Below are 18,170 nucleotides of genomic sequence, written 5' to 3' on the forward strand. Positions count from 1 at the left end.
CTGAAGCCGATAATTGGGAGTCACCCTCTGCAATTCAATGGCCTTGGGACCTACAATCAGCCAAGGATATATTTAGCCCAGGGGACATTGTCTATGCCCGGGAGGACCGTAGTTAGTGGGAGGTTGATTAAGTTACCTAGAATGGTCATTGACACTTATGAAACTTGTTCCTGGATTCTGATATTTATCTACTTTTATCCTTAAAATCTCCTCTTAGCTAGGCAAATAAGTGCCTGATGGCACGGGAGGTACATTTTATGGGTCTTACAAATGAAATACTGTAATCGACTTTTATTTATGTTTTTAAGACCAACATCAGATAACTTGTTTCTAGTAGTTAAGTGACTATTAGCTGCTGCTAGAACAATGTGCCTTTTGCATTACTTGATTGTATATGGCTTCTAAGTAATATAGGCACGCAAGAAAGAAAGGAATCGTTGGGCCCTAGGGATTGTCAATCATCTCCTAAAAATTAGTCAAATAACCCCTCACGTGATGATGGTATCTATATTGCCAAGATTGTAGAGGCAATTTGACATGCTAGAGGCAAATAATCTTTCAAAAGCATATATCCTATTTTTATAATGGTCACTTTTTGAGCTAGTCCATAGTTAATGCTACTATTAGTGAGATAGCAATCTTACCTGTTTTTTGTATAAAGATTTATATTTTAGGGGTATTTTATAAAATTTTATAATATTTATATGGTGATTTGCATGATGATGTGTACTGTATATTTTATAGTGTTTTACTGATTAATTGTTGACTTTTAATAACATTTATACCCATAACTTGCCTATTTGTATTGTATGGCCCTGAGGGAGCTCTGGTCTCGATCTGTTTTTAGTGTTTTTTTTTTTTCCTTCTTAAAAAGTGTTTCTGTTCCTTTTAGAAATGTAAGAATTTTGCCAGTATGCTTTTATGGTATTGTTTTACCGAAATAAAGCTGAAACTGAAACTGAAACTGATGCGCATAAGCTGTACCAAAAGTCAGTGTAGGCTCAAAGAAACCCCAAACTATTTTTATACTATGATCTCTAGCTATCTTACTCAAATATTCATTTATAGGCACAAAAGAAAACACTACATCTAGATTAGAATAGAAGTACTGAATATATTCTTGATCATAAGGCCTTGTTAATAACAAACTACAACTTATCCCGTAGGTTAATGGCAAACTATGATAGGTAACCCCTTCTTGTACTGACAAAGGAATTTTCGTGCACACATAAATTGTTTTCGCATCCATTGTTTCAACATACTCATTCAACAAGCTATAGAAAACATTAGTAGATAGTTCCCCTTTTGTATTAGTTCCCTCATGCAAATATTTCGTATCCTGCTCAAATCTCTCCCTTGGTGTTAGTGTAGCAGTCTCAGGAATTGTAGCATTGTTAGTCTCACTCTTATCCACCAATGGCATTCCCACAATCACAGCTATGATTACTATTGCACACACGACACCCAAAATAATACTCAACCATCTACAAATCCTACTCCCCTTATTATTATCTCTAGTGTTAATCATGATCTGTAAAGAATCAGAAAGCAGAACAATATAAAGGCAAACAATCAACTGAGGAAGGTCTAAAGCTTTTCTTTTTTCTCATTTTTTTTTTCTTCTCACAAGCAAAGTTTTTCTTTAGCAAGTATTTACAGCGTTTCACTCACTCCCAGGATCCTTGTCAAATCAGGTTAGCAGCTTGTCAAAATCGTTTTTTCAAGTCAATTCGGGTTAACAGTGTCACATCCGATAATTTATCAGTCTCCTTTTCTCTCAGCTTTTCAGCTTTTACTTCAAATTTAACACAATCTCTCTTCTCTGTGGTCGAATTCAGGTTCTGTAGTATTGACCTGGAACCTCTCGATCAAAACAGAATGCCAAGAATTCTTGTTGCCATTCAGCTGATGTTGCATATGCCCATTCTGGACCCGCGTATCTTCTGTTTGCAACTCTCTTTCTCTTCAATTTGCGGTCACCCTGCAATTCTCCTTCGCTCAAATCTTCCTTCCTTGTCGTATCGACTTCTTTCTCTATTGTTTCACTGATGACTACTTTCCCTTTTTCAGTTTGCGGTTCTGGCCACTTATCTCCCTTCAGTTCCTTTCCGACTTTTCGTCTTTCTTGTGGCTGTTCTCTGCCTTCCTCTGATTCTATGGTGTCTTCTCTTGATGGACCTGCAATTTGCTCAGGAGGAGTCTGCCCGCTTTGCTTCTCTCCTGACTCTTCCCCTTCGCCTTCTGGGTCTGTCACGGGCTCTACTTCAAACCTGTATCCGTCTGCTTCTGGGAGAACCTCTCTTTGTGTCGGTTTCCCCGGTGCCTCGGTTTAGATAGGCTCACTCCGGGTCTCAGCTCTTGCTGGAGTGACCAAGCCGTCCTCAACGGGCTCTCCTTCTGTCTCAGTTCCCCTTTGATTACTCTCCGGCCCTGAGACTTCCTTTTCTGTAGCTGTTATTTTCGACAACTCAAGTTCCTCATCAGTTGGACACGTCACCTTCTTTGTGTGACCGGCATGAATCCAGTTTGGAATTCCCACACATTTCACAGCAGTTGTAGTTGTCAGTATCACTTGATACGGCCCCTTTCACCGGCCTTCAGATTGTGACCTGGATCATTTATCCGTGGCAGTGTAGTGGCTTCCACCTGGTGAGAGAAAGAGCAGACCACGTCAGCCAAACCCTTGCAGTAGTCCAACACCATATCATCCGTGATATTCACAAGAGCATTTGCAGGCACTGCTGGTAATCTCATAGCTCGGCCCATGAGAATTTCATGTGGAGACAGCCCTGTTTTCTTGTTAGGTGTATTTCTCATTGACATCAGCACTAAGGGCAACGCATCAGGCCATTTCAAATTTGTAGCTGCACACATTTTTGCCATTCTCGACTTCAAGGTACCATTCATTTGTTCCACCAGTCCTGAGGCTTCGGGATGGTAGCTACAATGCACCTTCTGTTCACTGTTCAGTGCGGCACACAAGAGCTTAACCACCTCATTGTTGAAGTGACTTCCCCTATCTGATTCTAAAGAGATCGGAAACCCGAAACGTGGTATTAACTCCCTAAGCAGCAACTTTGCTACTGTGAGACTCTCATTCCTACATGTAGGGTAAGCTTCAATCCAGTGACTAAAGATGCACACAATCACCAACACGTACCTCAGACCTCCACACACAGGCATCTCAATAAAATCCATCTGCATCCTGCTAAATGGACCTCCTGCTCTCCCAATGTGGCTCAAATTCACCACGGTCCCTTTCCCCGCATTCATCTGTTGACAGATGATACACCTGTGACAAATCAGTTCTGCGGCTTGTCTGAACTTTGGGTTAAACTAGTCAATTTTGAACAACTTAATCATGGCATCTCTCCCAATATGTGCTTGTCCATGGTAAAACATTGCAAACTGTGACAAGAGGCTGTTTGGCAAAACCATTTTCCCCTCATCTGAAACCCACAAATCATCCGGACTTTGTACACATTGCATTTTAACCCAAGCACGTTTCTCATCTTTGCTGGCACGTCCCGGCAACAATTTCAACTCTTCCATTGTGTCAACCACTCTTAATGCACAACCTGTGCATGTCTCATTTTCAGTTTCCGATAACAATTCCCACTGATCTTTGAACGATATACAGTTCAGTGCACAAAACCTTGCGACTTGATCTGCACATCCGTTTCCCATTGACACAAAGTCTTACGATTTAACATGTGCACTGCACTTCACCATGGCACTTTCAAGAGGTAACTGAATCGCGTGCAACAACTCCTTAATTTTTTCACAGTTTTTCACCGGAGAACCAGAAGAGGTCAGGAAACCCCTCTGGGACCATAATTGGCCAAAATCATGGACAATTTCAAATACATATCTGCTGTCGGTATAGATAGTCACTTTTAGTTTGTCAGCGGCATGGCATGCCCTAGTAAGAGCAACCAATTCAGCCACTTCAGCAGAGTACACTCTCTTGAGCCAAGATGCTTCCAGGATACCGGTGATTGTACACACAGCGTATCCGGCTCTCAGTACTCCCACTGAGTCCCTCAGGCATGAACCATCAACAAAGATAATGTAATCATTTTCTTCCAATTGGGTATTTTTAATGTCATGTCTCGGTTTGGTGCACAGTTCTGTTACCTCAAGACAATCATGTTCTACTTCCTCAGCATCATCAACATCTGTATTTTCATTAGGAAGTAAAGTTGCTGGGTTTAACACAGTACATCTTTTCAGTGATACATTAGGTGACCCCCAATATAATCGTTTCATATCTGGTGAGTCTTGCATTTGTCATATGCTGGGTCTTAGAACAAGTCAAAAAGATCTCAACTGAATGTGGGACCATGACTGTTAAGGGATGTCCCATCACTATGCCTTCACACTGAGTAAGGCTTTGACCAACTGCTGCAACTGCTCCCAAACAACCTGGTAAGGCTGCTGCGACTGGGTCCAAAGTAGCTGAAAAATATGCTACTGAGTGGTTTGCACCTCCATGGACCTTCGTCAGGACAGACAAAGAACAAGCATCACGTTCATGACAAAACAGTACAAAAGGCTTTGTGTAGTCAGGCATACCTAAAGCTGGAGCCCTGCACATGCACTCTCTCAGTTCAGTGAATGCCCTCATTTCTTTCTCGGACATGGTTAGGGTATCCGGGCCATCCTTAACCTTTTTGACAGTCAACCTCACCAAAGGCTTAGAGATAATCGAGAAATTGGGAATCCACTGGCGACAGTAGCCCACCATTCCCAAAAACATCCTCACATCTCTCTTAGATGTCGGGGGACTCATTTGTAATATGGCTGTCACTCTTTCTTTGGATATTCTCCTTGACCCCTTATCAATCAGGTGGCCTAAGTACTTCACCTCTTTCTGACAGTACTGTAGCTTCTTTGGGGACACTTTATGTCCGTTCTTTCCCAAATGATTCAGTAGGGCAATAGTATCATACCTGCAGTCATCTTTCGTTTTGGATGCAATCAACAAATCATCAATGTACTGCACTAGAGTCGAATTAAAAGGCAGTTCCAATGACTCCAAATCTTTCTTCAATATCTGATTGAAGATGGAAGGCGATTCTGAAAACCCTTGAGGGATTCGACACCAACTGTAAACCTTGTCCAAGAATTTGAAACTGAATAGAAATTGGCTATCCTCATGAAGAGGCACAGAAAAGAATGATTGAGACAAGTCCACAACCATGAACCATTCTGCATCACATGGGACCTGAAACATGATCACGGCTGGATTTGGCACTATGGGACAACATTTTACCACTATCTCATTGATTTTTCTCAGGTCTTAGACAATTCGACCTTTCCCACAAGGCTTTCTCAGTCCCATTATTGGCGAATTACATGGGCTGCTCATCACTTCTTTTAAGACCCCTTGCTTCACAAAGTCTGCAATTATCTGTGTCACCTGTATGAGGACGTCTTGTGCCATGTGGCACTGTGGTACCTGGGGAAACACAGCATTTGGCTTCACATCTACTTTGACTGGTTCTACTCCTTTGATCAGTCCCACTTAATTTCCTGTCAGGTCCCACACCTTCTCTGTCACTGTTCCCTGTAATTCTGTTGGCAAATCGGTCACTGTGAACATTGGGAAGAAGCTTATCAAAGGGTATTCCTCATCTGTGGTCTCCGTCTCTGAGATCTGACCATCATCCCCTTAATCATCACTGTTTGTCTGCACCTCAATCCCTTCATTGGAACAGGTGATCGAACACCTCGTCTTACACAGCAAGTCTCTTCCCAGTAGGGATACGGGACTTGAATCACAGACTACAAACCTGTGCAATACCTGAAAGGTACCAATCTCAACTTGAACCGGATCTGTAATCGGATTAGTCAAGAGCTGATTTGCTACTCCTACCACCTTTATAGTACGCCCCGAAAGCAGCAATTTTGGAACCTCTGCACTTCTGACTGTAGAGCGTGTAGCTCCTGTATCAGCCAGGAACGAAACCTTGTGACCCATCACCTTCCCTTGCACGTAAGGTCCCCTCTGATCTACTTCTAGGGACGCTGCAAGACTGCACTCCTCACTATCTGAACAATCATCCGACCATTCATCGTTTATTCCATTTTCACCACGCAATGGGAACTGTTGTACTGTATTATTTTGACTCATCGTTTGACCTGTGACCTGTTGAGGAAGCATCACCTGTTGCTGTCCCATCGGAGCTAAAGGCAACTGCATTTGCTGTCTAGGTACCATGGGAATCTGCTGTTGTATTTGCTGCAATTGTGCTGGTTGAACGCGTGGCATTTGCATTTGTTGCATAGGCTGGAGACCCTGCATCTGAACCATATTACTCTGGAAGTTCGGATTTGGACCCCTCATTCTGTACCAACATCATTGCTTTGTTGAACAACACCATCCTGCACCATCATTGGGCACTCCCGCTTCCACAACGCACGCATGGTATGGTAACATCTTTTTCATCCCTTGCACGTCATTTTGAACCACAACAGTATTCAAGTCTGGGCCACTGTTCACAAAACCTCCCCGACCTCTGCCTCTTGTATGCGGTTGGAACATTCCGTTCCCTTGAGGCTGTTGCTGTATCATCTGCTGTACCCTATTTCCCTGCATCCCTGCCTGAGCTGCATTAATTTGCATCACCATCACCTCCTCTTTAAGCTTTTTCTGTTTCAATTCAATCTCATCGCTACAGTATTTTGCGTACTGCAACACTTCATCAATCGGTTTCGCTTGCCAACAGATCAAATGATCCTTAATCATCTGGCTAATCTCTGGCCTCAGTCCTTCAACGAACTTGAACACAAGATGATTCATATCCTTCGGTTCTATGACCTCCGTGCCACTATAGTGTTTAAATGCCTTTAACAACCTCTCATAATAAGCATGTATCGATTCTTTGCCTTCTTGTGCCGTTCGATCAATTTTCTGCCAATCAGTAACTTGCGGCGACACCTTCTGTTTTAAAAACTCAATCACCTTGTAGTGCAACCTCATCACCTCAGGAGACGGTGCTCCAGTAATCTTATCCCTTGCCGGTTCTTCTGTCGGCCAATCCACACCCCTCTTGCATTCAAGCCATAAGTCAGCTGGAACTATAATCTCAATCAGGGTATTCAAGTCTTCCCAAAGACATTTCGCAAGCTTCACAAACCGGTCTGTCTGCTGATACCATTCTATTGGCTTTTCCCTCAACCTGGGATAATCATTTGTGAAGGATAGGATGTCACCTCCAGACCATGGTACATGAACTAGAACCCCTCCAGCTGTCTCCCTCATTGGTAACATCTTCATTGTTCCCGTGTCTGGTGCAGCTTTCGCCTGCTGCGGTTCCAGGCAGTCACTTTTCCTCTTATCTCTCTTCTTTGGCCATCTGCCTTCCCACTTCTCTAATGCTCCCCAAATTTGAGCACTCTGTAGTATCTCTTTGAGGTGTGCCTTCATTCCAGTGGATCTCATGTGATCTAAATCTTTAGGTTCGAAGTCTAATCTATAACTCCTCTTCAGATGCTTAGTATTGTCTAAGTCTATGCCGTATTTGTCTGCTACGTTCGCTAACCTCTGGTGCACCTTACCCACTTCTTTGGTTATTTTCTGGCACAGATACCTCAGTTCTGCTTCAGTGTATGATTCTATTCTGTTCACTCCCATAGTCCCTTCAACTAGCTCTGCTGCCTCCACACCCAACCTTACAAAATTCAGGTATTTCTCTCTCTCTGACCTCTCTGCTATCGCAGGAGTAGTCTGCGGAGTATTACGTTTGTCTAACCATTCATTCAGTTGTTGCACTGTTAAACCTTGCAACAAGATATTTCCAGCCTGCACCATCGGTGTCTGCAACGTGTTTGCACTCATTACCTGTGGTGTCAGTAGACCCAAACCTGCTTGTCTCATGGTCTCTAAAGGAACCCCAATCGGACTGAAGTCCAACAAAGATCTAGATCCACCGACTATCTGTTCTCCCAGTGTCATCCCTTGGGAATTTCCTGTAAACCCTCCTCTTATCACCTCTTGAGTCATTACTCCTTGATCACATACACTAGGCTTTGCCTGCGCATATAGCGGTACTGGCGGACCAACAGTAATCGGCAATGATATAGTGGCTGGTGCCTGTCCGTTTCACAATCCCCGTGGAGCATTAACTCCCATAGCTTGATTCATCATAGGTGTTGTAACTGACTGCAGTCCTGCGACCGAAGTGTAATTCGGGACCACCGGTTGCTGCGGCTGGGGCAGCAAGTTTGGAGTTGGCTCAATCTGCACTAACTTTGATCTCGTGTACACTGGATCAGGCGGCACCATCAAACTCGTAGTTGTCTCTAACACTGGGACATCAGGGTAGAGCCTCTGAATTGGCGTGGCTGCAACTGTATCTGCGTCTCGGGTGCAGTGGATACACTAGCACCATTCTGTATCGGAGCTGATGTGATAACATTATTTGCCTGTACTGCGCTTGTGGTTCCCTGATTTTGTGTCGGATTTACAGGACCTGCACTAGTACTCAGTCTATTTTCATTTATGGCATATGGTGGCGGTCGATCATGTAACAACTGATTTAGAAACTCATCATCATCAGAATCGTCTGCATCTACCCAAGACTTCTGAGTCTCCTTCTGCTTGCTAGAGCCCTTGTCTGTTTTCCAAGTGGCCTTTCTTCCCTGTGTTTTGTCTTCTTGAGTTATTGCCGGAAACATCCTAACTCCGTCCATTATTTCCCTTCTCCACATCCTGGTCTCACTATCCCATCTAGCTTCTGCTAAGGTCTTTGCTGCTTTCCTCATTCTCCGCTCGAATTTTTGTTGCCTCTGTCGTATGGCCATTAATTCCCAAATCGTTAATGCCTCCAACTGAGCTAGTCTCGGAGGCGGTTTCTGCTCATTTAGAGCTTTCCGCAAATTTTCTAGGACCCCTATATTAAAGGTTCCATTCTCTGGAAACGCCAAACACCCATCTTTCTCTGTTAATTTGCACCAATGCTTTAGCCAAAGGCATGGTGCGACTCCCTTCTCCTCCATTACGGCATAAGCCGGATTATCCTCTGGCGGTGTAGGCTCCCCCACACTCGCTGTAATGTATGCATCTCCCCTCAAGGCACTCTTTAAAGCCTTGAAAAACTTCATTTTCTCATCTTTTATTTTGTTTAGAATCTAATCAGGAAGTGACTTTAGTTCCCAGAACACTCTTCGCCTACCTTCTCAACCAATTGCCTCTCACGGACGGCTGCCAATCCGTGTGCGACCCCTCTCGGCAACTATCCCAGCGCGGCTCCAATGACGTCACACTCACACACTGCGGCTGACAAAGTCTTGCGGCTTGTCTTCCTCACTCTCTATTCACACAAAAACTAATGCAATATATTGCGAGCACTTTAACAAACAAAAAACAAATTTGCCGGTTTACTACAGGAAGGGTAACACAATCGCTTCAGAACTTTACCGTGATTTCACATGAAGCCTCGGCCGCTACTCTCTCCTTCTCAGATCCCACACCCACAAGCAAAATTTGACCCGCAAATTCTACTCTCAACTTGTTAATGGTTCATTCTAGTGCACTTTAGAACTTGCCAAATCTCCATCTAAGGTTTCACTCACACACTTTGACTCAAACTCGACTCGTCAACCACGCCCGATTGACCTATTAAACCGTGCAAATTACAACATAAACCAAGTGTCTCATACACTTATCAATATACTCCGGAGTCTTAGACCACACCGCGTACATCACTAACAACCACGTGGACAAATTTGGAGCGCAAAGCGCCACACTCACATGAAGTTCTCCGACTTCCCTACTCTCATACTGCGGAGTACGCCCATTCCTACTAAAACATTACCTGGCCTAAATTCTCACAAACCTCACAAATCACCTGCGATATTCATAAGCTGAGCAAGCGCAAATTCTACTTCACTCATACTATCACTAGAACGCCGAGAACATACCCAACTCACTTCGGCAAGCTCTGAGATTCCGGGAAAGTCATTTGGGACTTAGGGGCACATCATACCTCCAATTTGCATTATTTAAAAAAAATACTTCTAAAACAATGGTCCCTCGTCCTAGGGCCCCAAAGGGCCTAAACCATCCTCTGCTACCAGAACTGTTAACGTGTCCCAATCTAGATAATTCATTCACTCTCGGACTCGTCTTAGGCCGATGAATCTTTTGACCCTGATTGAAGTCTCCTTAAGACGAGATAACTAATCAACATGTGAATCAATAAATCAATAACCTCATCAATATTCACAATAGCAAGTCAATCAAATTAGTCAATAACATCAATAAAATTGAAACACACCATGACCTTTCAGTCATGAATAACCACGCAGAATTTAGTAAGATTTTATGATATTTATTCCCTATTGATTACACTCTACTAGCAAGTTTATTAGTCTCAAAACCAGAAAACACATCAACAATGTCATAATATGGCAACTCGAATAAGATTTCATCAAAGCAAAGATCATGAACATTAGAACATAGCACGACGTCAATATGGATTCACGTTAGCAGAGTATCATTAGCGCCTTATTCAACAAAGCATAGATTCAGTCATTTGTCTATTTGCGTCCGTTTAGTGAACTCCTTAACTAACCTCAAATCAGCATTAGCATGTTGGGCTTCATGCAAAACAATTTAGCAACACAATTTTAGAAAACATTTAACTATGGTCTCTTTCAAAAGAAGCAGTTGGTACCTAGAAAGAAAAGGCAAACAGACAATTACAATTTCATCATCATATAGTTACCCTCCGTAATGAGTCAGCATACAGAGTCAGTCTTCGTCCTCAGGACATCAGTTGATTCGCCATCAACCAGGAAACACAGCAAAGTTCAGCAAGACGGGTAATAAGGGACACTTCCCTCATAAGGAGGAAAAGTATAGACCGGGCTGGGTAAGGGTGAGGATGGTTTGAAGAGTCAAACAGCAAAGTCTTTAAGCAGAGTAACAAAGTGGATGGGTGATAGCAAAAGGCACGTAAGGGCTTGTAATGGCTGTAATGCTGATTTCTCCTCGGGTCATGCGGTTATATTAAAATTGTTGAACAAGTCTCTAATTTCCAATTGGTCAATATTTGGTGCATCATTATCTCCATCCATTAGTCCAACGGTCACCCCATTGGAGCTTTCCACTTTCGACAGTTCTCATGCAGCTCATTGGTTCCTTGGTTTGACGCCTCCAACGGGTAGAATGTCAGGTAAGGAATAAGTGACATTTGTTACTCAAGTCAGTAGTCCCATTGTCTTCCCTAGTCTAAATGACCTTGTACCTGTTGCGAATTACACTGTGGCGCTCCACAAGAATGTCTCCTTGAGCAAGTCGAGGTCTCATGAGAAGATTTACTACGGTTATACACACATCTCTAACTCCTGGAAAAGTACAGCTTCATGTCCTTCAGCAAGTCAGCACATTGCACGTTAGAAAAACACATTTAATATGAAACCAGACAGCTAGGCCCCGACTCATGCTAACTAAGGCCTAGTGATTAATTAGCAAAACCTTAACATGTAACTCTTAATACTAATACAAAATCATACATTAGTACATTAATATTTCATTATTAGTCAATTTCATTAATCATCTAATACAATGGTGGCCACAACCCCGTGGGCACATTTCAAACACACGTGTTAACGTTTACATTTTCTATGCGATTTCACTAAGCATTATATTGCAAGCTTCTCATGTTAATTATTAGATTTTAATCACTCTCCATCAGTAGTGTAGGCCCCTCAAATAGCTATCTGCCTTACAACGCTTATATTATGGGTGACCACCGATTGGTCCACAGAAATAAAGCCAGTGTGAATCTTCCTGAATACTGTAGATTACGCCTATTGTAAATCTGGGATTCTCAAAATAAAAATAAGTTCCTGGGCAGATCTCTATGAATTTGATCTAGCCTGCAACATCAACATTTATGTTATCACTAGGCCTGGGTGAAATTTCTTTTACAAGGGTGTACTTTCACATAGTTTCTCCTCATCATTGTTACACAAAATAATGCTGCTGTGCCACTTCATGTAATTATGTGCTGTCCGCACAATAAATTTAGCACAAGTGTGTGGGCAAAGCGAACGACCCAAATGCGCTCAACTGCTGTTTGTAGTTGTGATTTTTACACTGTGGGGCAGATTTATCAAACTTTCACCGAACACACTACAGCAAGATACCTTGCTGCACTGCGCTGCATGAAAGGGAGAGGGCAGGATTGCACCATAGCTTACATTACATGGCGCATTCCTGTTCTTTCCTTGCTTTGGAGCACAATGTGCTGCCTTGTGCCAATGCAGGCATCCTTGCACGCAGGGTTGTTTTTCTGCAAGAAGGGGCACTAATGGTAAATGTCTACCACTAATGGTAAATCTGGGAATGCGCCCACACCAATGGGCAGATGCGTAGGAACACCCACGCTCCACCCATGCAACGCCTCCCTGGGGCAGAGTAATGCAATGCAGCGATTTGTGCTGCTTTGCATTTTTTCAAGATATATCAAGCCTTGCAAGGCCATGCAAAGCTTGCATGGCTTGATGAATCTCACTTAGATTTTGCATTGGCCTTGCACCCTCTTGCATGGCACAAAGGCAAAACAAAACCTTGATAAATCTAGACCTAATATTTTAGCGTTAAAAGGTTTACTCACTTCTAAAATGGATGTGTGGATGCATTTCACGCTAAACTATAGTGCTAAATGCTGGTCTTGTATGGTGATAAATGGATGTCAGAGTGAAAGTCTGCTTCTAAAGTTACTTCCACTGGAGTGCCATTTCCTCCATAATTTCCTGAGAGGGTCTGCCACTGTGACTTTTGTCCTCAGTGCCATTTTGGAGTACATTATTTGGGTGATGATGGAAAATACAAATCTGCCAAAATTCTGCCTTCTGCCATACCGTTTAAAGTATTGTCCCTTATATTGGCAGACCTTAATTATTTCAGATTTAAAATGTACACAAATTGTGTTTCCCAGACAAAACTTTGTCTCAAACATAACACTTATGCTTATGTGCAGGACTAACTGGGCTCTTAACCCCTGTTCCACTATCTCTCAGCTCCACTGTCCGGCAACCTTAGCTAATGGGTTCCTGTTCATAAGATGCAGAGTGCCCCATCTGAGCCACGAGCATGTGTGCCTGATTTGTGCAACCCAGGGGGCTTTGGTATTATAGAAGGGCCACAACCCCTTTTGTAATACTGATAGCTCTGGTACACATATAGCACCAGTTTCATTGTGAGAGGACCTTCCTTGATTTGCATGAGAGTATGGGTCCATGCAAATGAGGGAATCGCTTTGCCTCTGCGCCCAAGATGTGCTACAGAGACATGCTCTTAGGAAGCACACTGACAGTGTGTCACAAGCAGGTGGCGCACTGGTAGTCCACCCCCAAAGGGCAACCTTCTGCAGTGGAGAAAGAGGGCTCTATCGACCCCTCAAATAATCCCCTTGTAGATGGGTGTCACCCTACACAGAGAAGGATGGAGGCTTGGAAGCAGCCACTCCATATTTCACTGAATGTGCTGCCCAGTCAGCGTGAGTTCACAGCTGCCCTGGTACCAGCGCATTCATCATTAAAGGGAACACTATCCCATTCTGCACCAGACTCACTTTTTGAAAGGTGCACCAAAGTGCGAAGAGGAATAGTGCGCCCTATGCATAATACAGGCTCAGAAGAACATTTTTCCAAATGTGATAATTGAAGCATAGCTGCTAACTGAAAGGCCGATTCTCCTTATTGGCAAGCATTTTTTTAATTCACTGAATAAAGCAATTAAAGTTAACACTGCATTAGCACAACTTTATGCTGTAGTAAGAATAGCTGACCTATATGGAGTCCCCGTTTCTCCCTAGGTAACAGATCTCCTATCTAAGACTAAGAAGGCTGGTGGTCTGAAGGTGCGGGAAGACCAGCAGCAAGGGTTTTATGTGGATGGCTTGAAGCTGGTGCCTTGTGAAAGCTATTCACAGATTGAGAGGCTTATGGAGCAAGGAGCTAAAATAAGAACCACAGCTTCAACCAGCATGAATGCATCGAGCAGTCGATCCCACATGGTCATCACCATCCAATTCAAGCAGGTAACTTAAGTGCAACACAACACTGAAGTATTCATAGCATAAGCTGTATAGGAGGGGCAACATTTGAACCTATCAGTTCCATGCCTTTGGATGCCTGTTTAACTGTGGTAGTAAGTTATTTTATTTTGCATTGATGTGGAGTATCTGTGGATATTATTGCTTTATATCGACCCCCAGAATATCATCGTATACGAATATCGTGAACAGAACAGAATATCGAGGGACAAAATATCGAATGGTAAGTACAGATAGAGAAGAATAGATTATTATTCCTAACTCCACCTTCCCCTTTATTGATTTCCACAGCAGAGGAATTGCTAACATGTGCTGGTGGTCCAGGAATAGGGTTTATTTTGGATTCTTTTGGTGAGAGGCTTCTCTGAAAATTGGAGACATTTCTTCAGGAGGTGTCAGTGACCCTCTGGATTCCTCTCATCAAGCTATTTCCTACAGATGCACAGCATAGCATATTACTGTTCAAGGTTCATTGTGATTCCAGCTGCCATTACAAAACACAAAGCCCAGTAGAAGGTTTTTCAGAATTCTAAAGGGTAGAAGGAAACATTTGCAGGCTGCTGGGCAGTTCAGACATATAATGTGGAGCACTGTATGAAAGGAAAGCCTAAATAACAACAAAGCAGGCAGCAAAACCTGAGAACCCACATCTGTGCTTAGTGCAGGTAGGCTCCAAACATTGTTTTTGAATCTACTGTGCATCTTATGACAGTAGGTTCAAAGGACTTGTGTGGGTGTTATCTAAATCGTGGTGTGTGGTCGCAGGTTTGTCTCTTTACATTTTTCTACAATTTGGATTCCCATATGCTCCCAGGGACTCACAGAGGGAAGAGATTTATGCCTAATCATGGATTATTCTCAATTACCCAACCTGAACAACTTGCATTTTCACCCTGATTTCGAACTGTTCCTTTAATAGGGGTTTTCACTTCTTCAAACAGTCACCTAAAGCAGCAGTTGCAAGGCTTGTCAATTAACATATATAAAACACTTCTTCATCAGGCTTACCCATGCAGGAAGACATAAGCATTCTGATGATGTTGTCATTAAAGCATGCAGCACTTAATCAGCAACAATATAATTTGCATCTTTTCAAAACCTTATACAGCTCTTTCTGGAAGAAGATATCACCAAGCAATCCATCATAAATTTAGTGGACTTGGCAGGAAGTGAAAGACAGAAATCTTCTGGATCAGAAGGAGACCGTCTAAGGGAAGGAACTTGTGTCAATCTCAGTTTAACCACTTTGGGAAATGTCATAAGGTACAGAATGACTAAATATAAGTTATCCACATTTTTATGTAATGGTCTTTCTGTGTTACTGTCTTTACATTACAAAGTTTATCACTTGTACAATGTACTTAAATAGGAAATGCAGTGCTGTTTCCTCGAGAAATTAAAGCAATACTGATCCCAACCACTGTTGTTTGTTTTGGTTCCACCACTGAACCCATCCTCTGTATTTTCCTCTAGGATACAGTTCCTCTAACACCAGAACTGTGATAGTATTCCAACTGTTTTTCTCTCAATCACCCATTATCACTCGACCAGAAAGGTTAGGCAGAGGAGAGGGGTTAATGCAACTCCCAGTGCATTTCTTCTGAGCAGCATAGGGGATTAACATTGTTCCCCATATTAGTTATGGATATGAAGTTTATAATACTTGAAAGCCTGCAATCCCTATATTAAAGTGCATCCCTAAATGTCCTTTTCACAGGCGACTTGTGTCATTCCTAGACGTGTAATATGTGGGATAAAGTACTTCTGTTATACATTATAAGGAACTTTCAGTTCACCGAGTGCTTCCATGACCATATAGGGGAATGGAGTCGAAGGCCAAGTTCCTTTATATGGTTATGAAACTCCAAAGTGATATGCAATATCCTTCTAATGTATGCCATAGGTACTTTATTCCTTGTAATAAATGGTCACACAATCTTTTCCCACAAAACACTTAGGGGGTCATTCTGACTCCCGCCGGGCGCGGTCACCGCGCGCCCGGCGGGAGCCGCCAAAATACCGTACCGCGGTCGGAAGACCACGGTGGGTATTTTGAGGTTTCCCCTGGGCTGGCGGGCGGCCTCCAAAAGGCCGCCCGCCAGCCCAGGGGAAACCGTCCTTCCCACGATGAAGCCGGCTCGTAATCGAGCCGGCGGAGTGGGAAGGTGCGACGGGTGCTGTTGCACCCGTCGCGTATTTCACTGTCTGCCAAGCAGACAGTGAAATACTTGTAGGGGCCCTCTTACGGGGGCCCCTGCAGTGCCCATGCCAGTGGCATGGGCACTGCAGGGGCCCCCAGGGGCCCCGCGACCCACCCTACCGCCATCCGGTTCCCGGCGGGCGGACCGCCGGGAACTGGATGGCGGTAGGGGGGGTCGGAATACCCTCGGCGGCGCAGCTAGCTGCGCCGCCTTGGAGGATTCATACGGGCAGCGGCACACTGGCGGGAGACCGCCAGTGTTGCCGGTCTGACCGCGGCTTTACCGCCGCGGTCAGAATGCCCTGCGGGGCACCGCCGGCCTGTCGGCGGTGCTCCCGCCGACCCTGGCCCCGGCGGTCTAAGACCGCCGGGGTCAGAATCACCCCCTTAAATCCTTGGTGCATAACTCTTTCATATGAATATGCGAACATTGTGAACATGAAGAATAAAAATAGAATCTGTATTACAAAATTAATCACATTAAAATGCTGTTAGATATTTATTGCAAAAAGATATTAGAATCAGCTTAATACAAGTATTTTCTATAAAAAGGCACAATCTCTCTGAATCTACAGAAACATGCAGAAAGATTCAAATGTTTCTATAATTACCTAAGGAATACAAAAAAACACGTTGCAATAAATATCTTTCTGCTTGTCACTGTATAGCTATACAAATAGAGCAGAAGAAAGAAAAGCCACATTTAATTTTCGTTCTTTAAGTACCTGCTTTAATTCATCTCTGTGGCCTGACCTGTCTTTCCTCTTGGGTGCTGGCTCTGGCAGCAGGCATTGTGACTTCAGAACTTAACTATAATAAGCTATTATCGTTGAGCGGTTATGTCATTTCGTTATGATAGACGATTTGATACATCACACGTCACCAATTATAATGAAATGGGTTTTAAACATGGGTTGCAGAGTCCCTTTTAATATATATGGGATAATATACCCCCTGCTATACATTATAAGAATATTGCTAGTCACTGAGGAGTTCCATTATCAGATAGAAGAACGAGGTCAAGGGCCACGTTTCATTATAAGGTTATGGCACTCAGAATTAGTTTGGGAAATGATAATGAGACTACATTTCTCAGAGTGCAGCAGGCCATCACCAAAGTCAAACTGAGCACTGTTCACAGGCTGTAAAAGGCCCATCCTCTTTACTTGTTGGTTAAAAGGCACAGTTTATATCCTGCAAAGTATGCTGTTCTCCTACTACTTTGTCAGCCATACTAGCAAACAGTTCAGCTGGTTCAGAGATGCCATTTGTGGTTATGCACAGGGCTGGAGAACCCAGAGAGGGCACTAGCTCCTGCTGCTTTTGCCCTGGCAGGAATAGCGGTGGAGGCTGTAAAGCAGCATCTTAGGATTAAGCTCCTGCCTCCCCTCTTCGTTCTTGTTGATGGTGAGTCACAGTGCCTAAAACATCTGGTATACTACCTTTAAACAGGGCTCCTCCCCTAACCAAAGTCACCCTAGCAAAAAAGTAAGATTTCCTTTCTGGCTGTCAGCTGAGTTTCAATGTTTCGAGGAGCTCTTTCAGCCTTAGGCACCGTTGGAGCAAATACAAATAGCACTGCTGCTCTTGAGGTTAGCAGGCTCTTCACCCATCCTGAATATCCATGAGGAGATCTTCTCAAAGCATCTCTTTGTCTTGTCAAATTTGATTCCTCTATTCTGGAGAGCTGGTCGAATGGGAAAACATTATAAGAAGTCTAGACATAGAGACCCCTTTTTCATCAAGTGATGATTCCCAAAAAAACTGACACAAGACAGCCATGGAGGAGTAACAAGAGAAGTAAACTGGAAGGGTCACCCAAACATATCAAGAGTGTTCAAACAGTCATAGTATAATAAGGATGTTAAGTTGGCCTGAATCATGGCCATGATTGCAAT

At 43.4% G+C, this 18,170-nt stretch overlaps 1 protein-coding gene across 1 annotated transcript in view; it reads left to right on the top strand.

Annotated features, from left to right (window-relative positions):
• The window catches only part of LOC138297073 (kinesin-like protein KIF28), a 783,037-nt gene that overhangs the window by 284,417 nt on the left and 480,450 nt on the right, over window positions 1-18,170 (top strand). The window contains exons 5-6 of the mRNA XM_069236578.1: window positions 13,833-14,057; window positions 15,181-15,335. Of these exons, the coding sequence (XP_069092679.1) occupies window positions 13,833-14,057; window positions 15,181-15,335 (380 nt within the window). The remainder of the gene's footprint in view (window positions 1-13,832; window positions 14,058-15,180; window positions 15,336-18,170) is intronic.

This window comes from Pleurodeles waltl, chromosome 5 (genome assembly GCF_031143425.1).
Source record: "Pleurodeles waltl isolate 20211129_DDA chromosome 5, aPleWal1.hap1.20221129, whole genome shotgun sequence".
NCBI lineage: Eukaryota > Metazoa > Chordata > Amphibia > Caudata > Salamandridae > Pleurodeles > Pleurodeles waltl.